The sequence below is a fragment of the Patiria miniata genome, unplaced genomic scaffold (assembly GCF_015706575.1).
Source record: "Patiria miniata isolate m_02_andy unplaced genomic scaffold, ASM1570657v1 HiC_scaffold_7, whole genome shotgun sequence".
NCBI lineage: Eukaryota > Metazoa > Echinodermata > Asteroidea > Valvatida > Asterinidae > Patiria > Patiria miniata.
Genome location: NW_024037074.1, coordinates 19,512,669 through 19,523,365, shown reverse-complemented (window position 1 = coordinate 19,523,365; position 10,697 = coordinate 19,512,669). Strand labels below are relative to the sequence as shown.

Genomic DNA, 10,697 nt, shown 5'->3' with positions numbered 1-10,697 from the left:
TGTCAAAATAACAGATTGATTTTTATTTTAATGAAATGAGACAATTTTTGAGTATTCCATTTTGAGCACTTCTGCATAGTAAGTTGCTGTACAGAAAAGCACATTAGCTAGTTTTGAGAATGAATTACAGATGGCAATAAAACACTGATATCTGTGTTCATAGTTGAAGACCTAGGTAAGTCACATATTAAATTTTATCACTCATTTATTTTATAAATAAAAGACAACAGTATGGAACACACAGGCTACCCAAGTTTGAGATAGCGAAAGATAAATAAATATAATTTACTACAGTAGCTACCATTGCACAATCTAGCCTTTAAACTATTTCAAATAATTATCTAACCAGAATTTTTTTTTAAAACATAGTTCTATATTCACATGAAAAGGAGTGTAATAGGTGAAAATTAAACATCTGCTATACACAAGGTGACCCAATCGCTACTAATCAACTGTTTAGTCTTTAATGGAGAAAATGTTGTTGGAATTTTCATAACTTATGATACAGTTTTGACCCATTCTGTGCCATATAGTTCTGTTTTTCTTCTTCAAAGATAAGATTTGAATGTCGGTAACTACATATCCATATTTAATCTTGCAAATTAGAGGTGTATTAATGCACATGTCATATTAACTTTCTGTAATCTGTACCGGGCAATAAAATGATCAGCAGTGGTGTATTTAAATTCTAATTTGCTTATTGCCGATGGGTATTAAACTCCAAAGTTTCATGCTTCAAACTCGGTATGTGAATCAACACCGTTGAAATTCTGTGTTGAATTTTCAGCACTGCCATATCGTACACGTCCATGGGACAGTTTTGGACTGAATTCGAGCCCACATATATAAGTTTCAAGTACAAAAACCTTTGGCGCTAAATGTCTAAATGCATTGCAGTTTTTGGTAAGACTTCCTTGATCAATATGGAATTTTAACCATTCAGTCCAATTGTTTTCTATTGACAAGCAAAACATTTGCATACGACCTGTATGCAAATTAAGCAGAGGTCGTGTGGGCGTGGCTTGAGTAACACTGCATTAAATAATTGAACAAGATTCCGCTTTCTGCTGCCGAAACTGCTTTCAAGTGTTTTTTTTTTTTCAATATGAGTTTTATTTACAAGATTAAACCAAGACCAAATTAATTTCAATCAGCAGTTACTTGACTTGTTTGGTTTTGGAAGACATCTTTCGAGACACTCATTAAAAATCCAACAGACAGGTAGGGGAGTGGAGAGTAGACTTGTTACTAGCCCTCCAGGGTTACCATAATGCTCTTAATCCATTCTGTATAACGACAAAGAGAAATGTGCAAAATATGATTAAATATAATGTTTAAGCACATAAGGAATTTTTGCCCAACATATGGCAGATGGAGCCTCAAATTAAGCTACCTGTACATGTATTTAGAATTTTAAATAACTTATCTGGCATTCATGACAGTTCTCATACTCAATTGATATTAATGTTGACTTGCACTCATTCAAATACAGTTTACAAATATCATTTGTGTACTTGCATCAAAGAAGAGTTGTCCCGGAAATTGTCCCAATTTCAAAAATCCGAAACTTCACCCCCCCCCCCCCCCCAAGAAAAATAAGTCAAAAGGTCTCATCCAAAACTCCAAAAGCCTATAAAGGAGAAAGGCAACAGTTTAAGCACTTTTCTAGATTTCAAAAAAATCACAGTTGGGTGGGTTTTTTTTTGGGGGGGGGGGGTTGGTAACTGACAAAGCTCTGGGCAAATGCCACAGGCTGGAATCGAACCTGGCACATTCAAGTACCAAGTGCACCGTCAACAGGTTTATTTTTTCCCCAAATAATAAACCTACTGACCTTCATAGTTAATCATTCCCTTCTCATTCTCATGGCCAGCCATCAAGATGTCCATTTCATCATCAGTCAGCTTCTCACCTTCAAATAAATAAAAAAAAGATCGTCAAAACATCATTAAATATTGGTGGAAATTGGGTCATTCTATAAATTTGGGGTCCAAAGTGTGACATTTTTCCCGTCCCTGTTTATTTTACCTTGGTACTTTGTAATTTGCCATTCAAGCATCATTAAAAGTGACTTCAAATGATTGTTTATTTGTTGGGTAGGTAGTTTGCTATTCATAATCACTCTTGGATGATGACTGCATTAAGGAGTGCATCAGAATTATACAATCATAGATGTCAGATGTAACAGGGACGGGGAAAAAAATGGACCCCAAATTTATAGAATGACCCAATTGTCAACATATAGAGCTAGAAAGTGGCAGAGTTCTAGTGTGGTAATCTGGAAGTTGTAGGTTTTCTGATCCAGTGAAGTACTAACTCATAGTTTTCTTCACTTGAAAAAAAATTCATTCTTATATCTTATTCTTTCAAATAATGGTTACAGAAACCCGACAGATCACTTGTAATGGATTTTTTTTAAATGCAATCCTCGAAATGTACCTTCATGTTCAATTTAACTTTATTTTTAATCTTCATATTGCCATTTCAAGGGCATTTTGGTGCATTTTTGGTTTTATGCTAATGCAAATTTCCATATTAATGAGCAAATCCGTGATGTAATTCAAGGCAAAGAGTTCAGTTTCACATCTGCTTCAGTATAAAAAGTCACCAGAATTTATGGGTTTGCTGTGGTTATTTTTCCACTTTCAGTGGTTCATTGTTGTTTCAGTTAGACAATGAGAAACCTTATGCACATATATTTTCAATAAACTGAATGTGGGGTTTGCAATTTGAAGAGAAACAAATCTAATCTGAAGAGTGTGTTCCTAAAGGACATCACAGCAACAGCGCCCTCAGTTGTCGGGAAAAGCATGAAACATTTTTAAATGTTAAAAAAAAAGTGTATTGTGCAAAAAAAAATTCACCAAAAAGACATATTTTGTATACATTTCGGAGAAATTGATATTTGCTACAAACATATGCTCCAGTGTAAAATTTGTTTACTGGAACTTTAACTGATTGACAGCCGATTTTTGCTATAAAGTCTATACACTTTGCTACACAATATTTCATGCTTTTATAGCAGCCCCCTAAAAAAAAAGGCCCCTAGGCACTGGTCTGAAGTCACGTCAGGTTTTTATATCAACTATTATTTATGAAAAAGAATCAGGAAATGGTTCCAAAGCAGACTTTTTGGGCTTGAAATGTTGCATTGTTCTTACCGAGTGCTGTGAGAACGTGGCGCATCTCTGCAGCCGAGATCAGTCCGTTAGCCTCCTTGTCAAACACCTTGAGACCCTCCAGATAATCCTCAAACACTCCCTGGTCTTTACTTTTCGCAACGGCTATCAACATGGGCAGAAACTCCTCAAATGTGAAGCGGTCATCTGTATATAAGAACCAGAAAAAAAAGTACATTGTAACCGATTTTGCACATATGCTACATAGTGATATGGATGGATCCACACAAACAAGTCCGTGCAGTGCTCAAGGGCGGATCCAGAACACAATTTTTTTGGGGGGGGGGGGCCAAAAAAAGAAGTTGGTCCACCAAAAAGTGGGTCCAAAAAATCCAAACATTTTTGGATTCTAGATGCTCTGTGGTGCGATCTGAGGCAATTTATGACCACTTTGACCAAAAATTTTTTGGAGGAAAATATGGTGGTGTACGCAGTGCCTGCTTTTATTGTGATGTACTTACACGTATAAAAAAAAATTGTTCGTTTTTTGGGGGGAGGGACACCATGGCCCCCCTGGATCTGCCCTTGGCTGTGCTGAGGTGATTTTGGGTGGTACAGGGGTGAACACGCAGGGCAGTTTTGGGGCAATTCAGGGACACAATGGGTTAACCCTTTAGTCACTGTTGTGCCCAAAACTACCCTGCCTGTTACTCTCTGTGGTGCCCAAAACTGCCCCAGTATGCTATGGTTTTATTGATGCTTTAATGAATAAACACAATCTAAAACAGTTTATATGTAGTCCAAGTACTAATGGTTAGTGCTTCTACTCATGCCAGGACGAGTACTCGAGTAGATGAAAAACCACGAGAAGAATGAGTAGCATAAACTACTTGCCAGTACATGAGTAATCAAGTTATTTGCCCAGCAGTACTGGAGATCATCAGACTTTAGGGGGCGCTGTTCAAAGTGAATAGGACTGGACACTACTGGACAATAGGTGGCGCTATTCTTAGTGCAATATCCCAATAGATACACGATTCTGGTAAACAGATAAGCAGTTTTCCTGACGAAATTAAACATTGGTGGGTATGAAATCCCTTTACATCCCCCTCAAGCGATCCCTGACCGGACCCCCCCCCCCGACAAATCTTACATTCATCAGCTTTGCCTATCAACTTCTTGATCTCTGCAAGTGTTGGATTGAAGCCAATGCACCGGCAGACATTTCCGACGTCGGTGCTGGGGATTTTGTGGTCTCCGACTTTGTCAAACAGAGTGAAGATCTCCTTGTATTCTGGGGAAAACAAATCGGGAAGTGTCAGGGGAAAATAAAAGAATGTCTTTCATTTCATACGAAAAACACAAACATTTTTTTAATAGTCTCTGCATGGTTGAAGCGAAGGTCGAACGTTATTCATAACATCAGCAGTCGCTTTTATATAACCGACATACAGATCCTTGTCATTTGATTGGTGGAACTCACATCACGTGACATTCGTTATTGCTCCCATTCACGCCGCGGCTCAAAAAGTACTATCCGCCCATGGGGAATGGGAAATACTATTGAACAGTTAGGATCATGACGCGGTATTTGTGTGCAAATGCATGCTGGCGGTGCGCGTTCAGCATTGCGTGTAGCGCGTATTGTTCCAAAGAGCCAGCGCTACAGCGTTGGGTTCAAACATTTTCGTGAAGGAGTGGTTCGGAAGAGAGAAATACATTTTCCTCCAGTTTTGTATTAAAATTAAAGTTCAAATATATCAAATGACAAGGATCTATATGTCAGTTATATAAAACAAATATTAAGTGACTTTAAATTGTGAAATGGGAGTAATATTATGGCTCGGTAAAATCTTGACTTTTCCAGTTCACTCAGCTTCACCTCATGAAATGGGAAAGTCCAGATTTTACCTTGCGATAATATTCCTCCCATTCCACGCTGAGCCACTCATTATTTGTATAATATCAACTGTCTGAGGAAAAACTATCGTTGACATTATAATACTCTTATATTAAATGGGTTTCAATTGTTCCTAAATCGATCAAAACTTGTATTATAACATAAAAAGAAAGATGGATAAATATCCAAATGTGTGCCTCGTAAGTCAATTTAAGTTTGCCACATCAACTGGCACTGTTACAAGATACTTTATTACAGCAGTACAAGAAAGTTAATTTTAAAATGTTGATTTTTCCCAAAATAAAATCATTTTGAGAGAAATAATAACCCTGACTGAATACCCTCAAAGTGGAATTTGTGTATTCAAAATTTAGAATAAAAATTAAAACTGCAATTGAGAATATAAAATATTGAGAGGAAAAAAAGTTTGTACTTTAATTGCTTCAATTCAGTAACTCAAATAATTGGACTTTATTAGCACATCAAAAAAAATTTGTTTGCAAATTGAGCCAAGAAAGCCGGTTACCAAACAAATGTTGTAGCTGACTAGCGGTGGTCTACTGTATACACTTTCAATGAGTAATTTCCCAAATTTATTATCCTAATAAGATACCTAGTACGAGCCACAGAATTTATTTGGACAACCCTAATCTTCCCCATCTCCAAGAAGCCAATGCGGAAGCATTTACATCCCCCACCCCCACCATCCCTCACTGGATGCACTGTAACCAGCAGCGCAATCTCCCCGTCTTGCATGGAGAGTAGGGCCATGTACATATAAGGTGTTAGCCAACCAGCTGTGTGCGTGTGTATGTCAGCCCATACCATTGGTGCTCACCATACATGGAGCCCACATACCAGACATAAAGGAAGCAGGGGAATTTTAAAGGGGCTCTCCTACTTTCAAGGGACTCTGCCCCTTGCATAAAATTGGGTGAGGATAGGACACCATGAAACATGGGGGAAGAAATTTTCATTTTTTTGGCATCAGAAGAAAACATTCATCTTGAATGTGATATATCACCCAGATTGACACCCTGATGACTATGGATATTAAGTACACAAAAAATGTCATCAGTTGCAACTGATCTTAATTTTGCAAGGTTTTTTTATATCAAAAACACATTGCAAGGAGAAATGATCGGTTTGCATTTATCAATAAATCGATAATTGAGAACATGCTTCAATTCATGAAGCCGTGAAGCAATTGCTTAAAACGGAAAAATCTTTGCTCAGCAAAAGCACATTTCCAAGAAAAAAAATGTACTACGATGTAAATTGCCACTGACTGGTATGGGCCTGTTTTGGTGTTTATTTTTATTTGACCATTTGTATTTTGATGGTTTGACTTGATTATCACTTCTTATTCCGAACTTCTTTATACACTCAGCATGTAAGTTTAATAAAGTCAGTCTTTTTTCATCATTTATGTAAAAAAAACCACTAAAACAAGTAGAAGCTTCAATTGTTTACATCTGAAGAGGAAAAAAAACATTGACAGGTAAATTAACATTTGTGATATTCCTCTTAATATCACAAAGCAAATTGCTTACAAACAAAAATAACTTGTGTTATGTTTTACTTGGTTTTTATATTTTAATAAACAATTTTAAAATTGAAGTTGAGATCATCATCCTTTTTTCCCTTTTTTTCAAATCTCCTCATGAAAAACTCTCAATATTTCTATTGTTTCATTTGAGGCAATGTTGACCTAATGAACCAATAAATATGCTGTCCCATTTGTTTGGCATATATTAAGCATCTATAGGTTGAGTGTGTCATCACTAAATTAATGAACATGCAATGTATACCAATATTGATCAATTCACAAGGCAAGAACTTGGCAAACATTTGTTCTCTTCGATGACAAGATTAAATGATATGTCCAACACCACAAGGCGTTAATCCCTTCCACAAATATTGTTTCTGTGTTCAGGTTTGATACACAACCGAACCAGAATTCTGCTGCAATATCCAATTATTTGAGATTCTGCTTAACCCCAGACCAACAAATGACATCATATTCCTTAAGTGTTTGTTTCCTGTCAGAATAAAGGTTTCTTTGAGTAAGATTTTTACCAAACTAATTCATCTTCAGTAAGTACTTTTCCTATGAAAAATGCTCCTGCAACTCCTTAGTGTCCACTATTAAACAAGTCCTGATTTTAGTCACACACAAACTGTATAACATCATAGAAATAAACCCTTACGCATCACTTTACATCATTTATTCGTAAAAAAAAAAAGTGATCAAACTCAAAAAGTTTCCAAACAGTTTTCAGGTGCAGGAAATAGTGTCAATTGAAACCGATAGGGAAGCCTTTTTAGGAAGTTGGTTCAGGAACTTATTCCTCTCTTGCAGCATTTTTTTTTGGGGGGGGGGGGGACGTCACATAAAACCGTAGACAATTACAGAAGGGTTGAGGTCCAGGTTAATGTAATTCCAGTTTTACAATGGCTCAAGATTCCCTACAGTTAAATTACAAAGAAAGGCTACAGCTAGCAACTAGCAACTACACATGCACCAATGGAAGTGGCTGAGCCCGCTTCCCATAGGCATGTGTATGACTGCAAGTCGTAGCCACATAATTCAGATGTTGGCTTACACACTGCACAAATACAATGCGGGTATAAAAGCATTATTCAGATGAAGTCAACTTGAGATGGTAAATTGATCCAGTTTTTTCCTAAGGTCGCTACAAGAGCTATTGTTACATTACAAAACAATCAATATGGTGGAATTCGTAATCAGTGATATGTAAATTCAATATTGTGTTTTGCCGTTCATTGATATAAATTTACAAGAACTGCATACTGTATTTATTACAAAACTTGTTTCAAAAAGTCTATGGGTATATCTGAACAACCCATATTTACTTAGTTTAAAGTCAATTTTGAGACCTTTCTTTCCGGGCGAACCAAAAGGGAGCAGAGAAGTCAATCCCTTCTGAGTTAATTGATTTTTCTGATAACTAGCAAAAAAGCAAAATAAGATTTATTCTGAAGTCAAGTTTTATTCAAACAAAACTATGAAGGGTACTCCACACCACTAATTGTTAAAATTATTGAAGTGGTCAATTTGACATAAATTATGTATCCACAGGATCATTGTAAAAAAAAAGTGAGGCATTTACAGCACTACAGTACCAGCTCAATCATTAAGTTTGTGAGTTGGCCTGGCATCAAAAGGAACTGAAAGGATGGATTTTTTCCATGGACATGAAACTTGTCGACAGTTGACGTCAAATTTGTCACTCAACTGCAACTTTGGCTAATGCACTATTTATTGAAATCAAGACCTTTTTCACACATACTTAAATTCCATTGTCACCAAAAACACACCAAAGAATGAAGCTTTTAAAACCCTCAGAAATACAGCTTGGAATATGGCCAGCTGAAAAGCACCAATCAAAGTTGTCCATAACTTTGCCCCCCAAATAACTTGCTTTTTGCGTTGTTTGATGAATAACAACCAATTCTGTTAAAGAGTTTTCTAAGTAAGATCTTAGTAATTTATCATAACATACCTTCAATCTGGTCATCTGAGAAATTGCCAGGTTCCCGCGCCTTTAAAGAAAAAAAATTTCAATTTCAATTTCAATTCCAAACATTTTCTTTTTCGCAATGCAAACTGTAACAACTTGGACAATAAATTGGCTAGGACCAAATTGAACTTAAGAAAATAAGATAAAGAATTAGTTGTATTGAATGAATGTGGATATCTTTTAGGTGATGACTTCGTTCTTCCATAAATTACTTCGTGAACTCAAATGTTATCATTTGAAGTTGCACACATCGCACTTCGCAGTTTATGAACTAATTAGATCACAAACTTTACCAAGAACAAAATCTCCAACAGATACTCAAAATGCTTGGCTTTGCTGGATGGTCAAATCTGACTTAAATAACATCCATGAAACAATCATTATATTCGGACAAAATAATTAACATATATAGCGAATTGTAGGTTCCAAAATAAGTGTACAACCAAATTCATAACTCATGAACAAATAGGTAAATTACATATGTAAGTTCAGAATACAACTTTTGAAAGAAGAAAATAGTCTTTAAGCACAGAAAAATGAAAATTAAATCCTGAAATGTCTTTAGTTTAATCTACCAAGACAAGAAAAAAGTTTTCCGAAACTCCGGAAAGGAACTATGCTTACCATTGTGGTGATATTCTTTTAACGTTTGAAGACGTGAGGGTCCTTCGGCTAAATACGCTAAGCCCTGGTAGTGTTCTCACCGGCGAAAGCAATTTTTAGAAAAGACCAACTCAACAAGGCACCGACAACTTGGCAATCTGACAGGCTAGAGCGCCAGATGCATTCTGGGATGCCTGGTATGCGCGGAATGCCTGGTATGGTCTCTCTATCTTTTTTTCCTTCCTTGGAGATGGACTGTTCCATTCCATTTATGGGGGTATGATTGGAAGAAGCAAGGGTTCACATGTCAACTTGGGATTTTTATAACCAATGGAATATGATACTACTTTATTGCTCTATGCACAGGATAGTCGTGTGTTCTTGCAAATAAGAAATTACATTCGACAGCCGTAACTGATACAAAAGTAAAAGCATTAAAGTAAAATGAACTTCAAGTCAACTTTTTTTTCACCAGAAGTGATGTCAACATGACATTTTCTACATAGTTTCAGAAATTAAGTCACTCATTTATATAGATCTGAGATATCGAAACACATCAGAAAACATTTCTCAATAGTGCAATTACCCAAATACATAACAGAAATTATATTATAAAAAAAAATCAAGGTCTTCAAAATCGTATCTGACTTTAGCTCGTAAGAATTAATCATGTTTGCTTTAAGGATTAAGTTTTTAAGTGGCAATCTCAATAATCAATTCTGTACACAAGAATTAGTATGGGTTACATGTTAAACATTACTCACACAAATGTTTCATGATCTGGCAACCATTGACACCTACTCTGGTTACATGCTATTTGTCTTTTCAAGTTATCGAAAGTCTGACCGCGTAGGATCGATGTCAAAATTTGAAAACATTTCAATTATTAGATGACCAGGAATGGTGCAGTTTTGGCAGACTGGTGGGTTGGGGACTTATATTCAGTTTAACCAAAACTCAATCTAGCTCCCTTCCTCCCAAAAGTGTTCGACATTTAATCGTTGACTGCTGCGATGTGGGATATGCCATTTTTAACACCTGAGGTGAGCATAGCACCGAGGTGAACTTTAGGGCAGCCAATTTAGAGTAAGAGCTGAGAGTGAGAATTTGGTGATGGAGCTAGATCAGAAGTAATCATGCTATAAATGCGAGCGCAAAGCACGAATACCCAACGGCATGGGTTAAAGGACCTGCTTAAGGGCCCCAAACATTTTTGGATTCGAGCCGCTCTGTGGTGCGATCTGAGGCATTTCTGACCACTTAAACCAATTTTTTGGGTCAAAAGATCATCATTTGAACATCATTTGTGAGTTTCATTTATTTATTTTTTGAGCATGAGAAATCCTGTGTGCGTGTGAGAGCATGAGAACAACCTGAAATGCGTGAGTCTCACGTTCAATGCGTGAGAGTTGGCAGCACTGGAACTATGCGTCCCAAGGGGGTTAGATACGACATATCCCACATCACAGCAGTCAACAATTGTTTTGTTATATGGTGCTAATAAGTCACAACTATAAATGGTTGTAACTT

General features: G+C 36.6%; 1 protein-coding gene across 1 annotated transcript; it reads right to left on the bottom strand.

Annotated features, from left to right (window-relative positions):
* On the bottom strand, window positions 1-9,358 carry LOC119746190 (myosin light chain 3, skeletal muscle isoform-like). Its single transcript, XM_038223001.1, has 6 exons — window positions 9,189-9,358; window positions 8,547-8,586; window positions 4,273-4,413; window positions 3,162-3,326; window positions 1,835-1,912; window positions 1-1,286 (listed from the first exon to the last, which is right to left on the bottom strand). Exons 1-6 carry the CDS (start codon window positions 9,189-9,191, stop codon window positions 1,249-1,251), a joined length of 465 nt encoding a protein of 154 aa, XP_038078929.1. The 5' UTR covers window positions 9,192-9,358; the 3' UTR covers window positions 1-1,248.
* Window positions 9,359-10,697: the final 1,339 nt, after the last annotated feature.

What these genes read in the sequence shown, in the direction of transcription:
- LOC119746190 (XM_038223001.1), bottom strand. An exon ending in GATAGGCAAAGCTGATGAAT is followed by an intron (nt 3,327 to 4,272) that starts GTAAGATTTGTC and finishes TCTTATATACAG; the next exon opens with ATGACCGCTTCACATTTGAG. An exon ending in CCACGTTCTCACAGCACTCG is followed by an intron (nt 1,913 to 3,161) that starts GTAAGAACAATG and finishes ATTTATTTGAAG; the next exon opens with GTGAGAAGCTGACTGATGAT.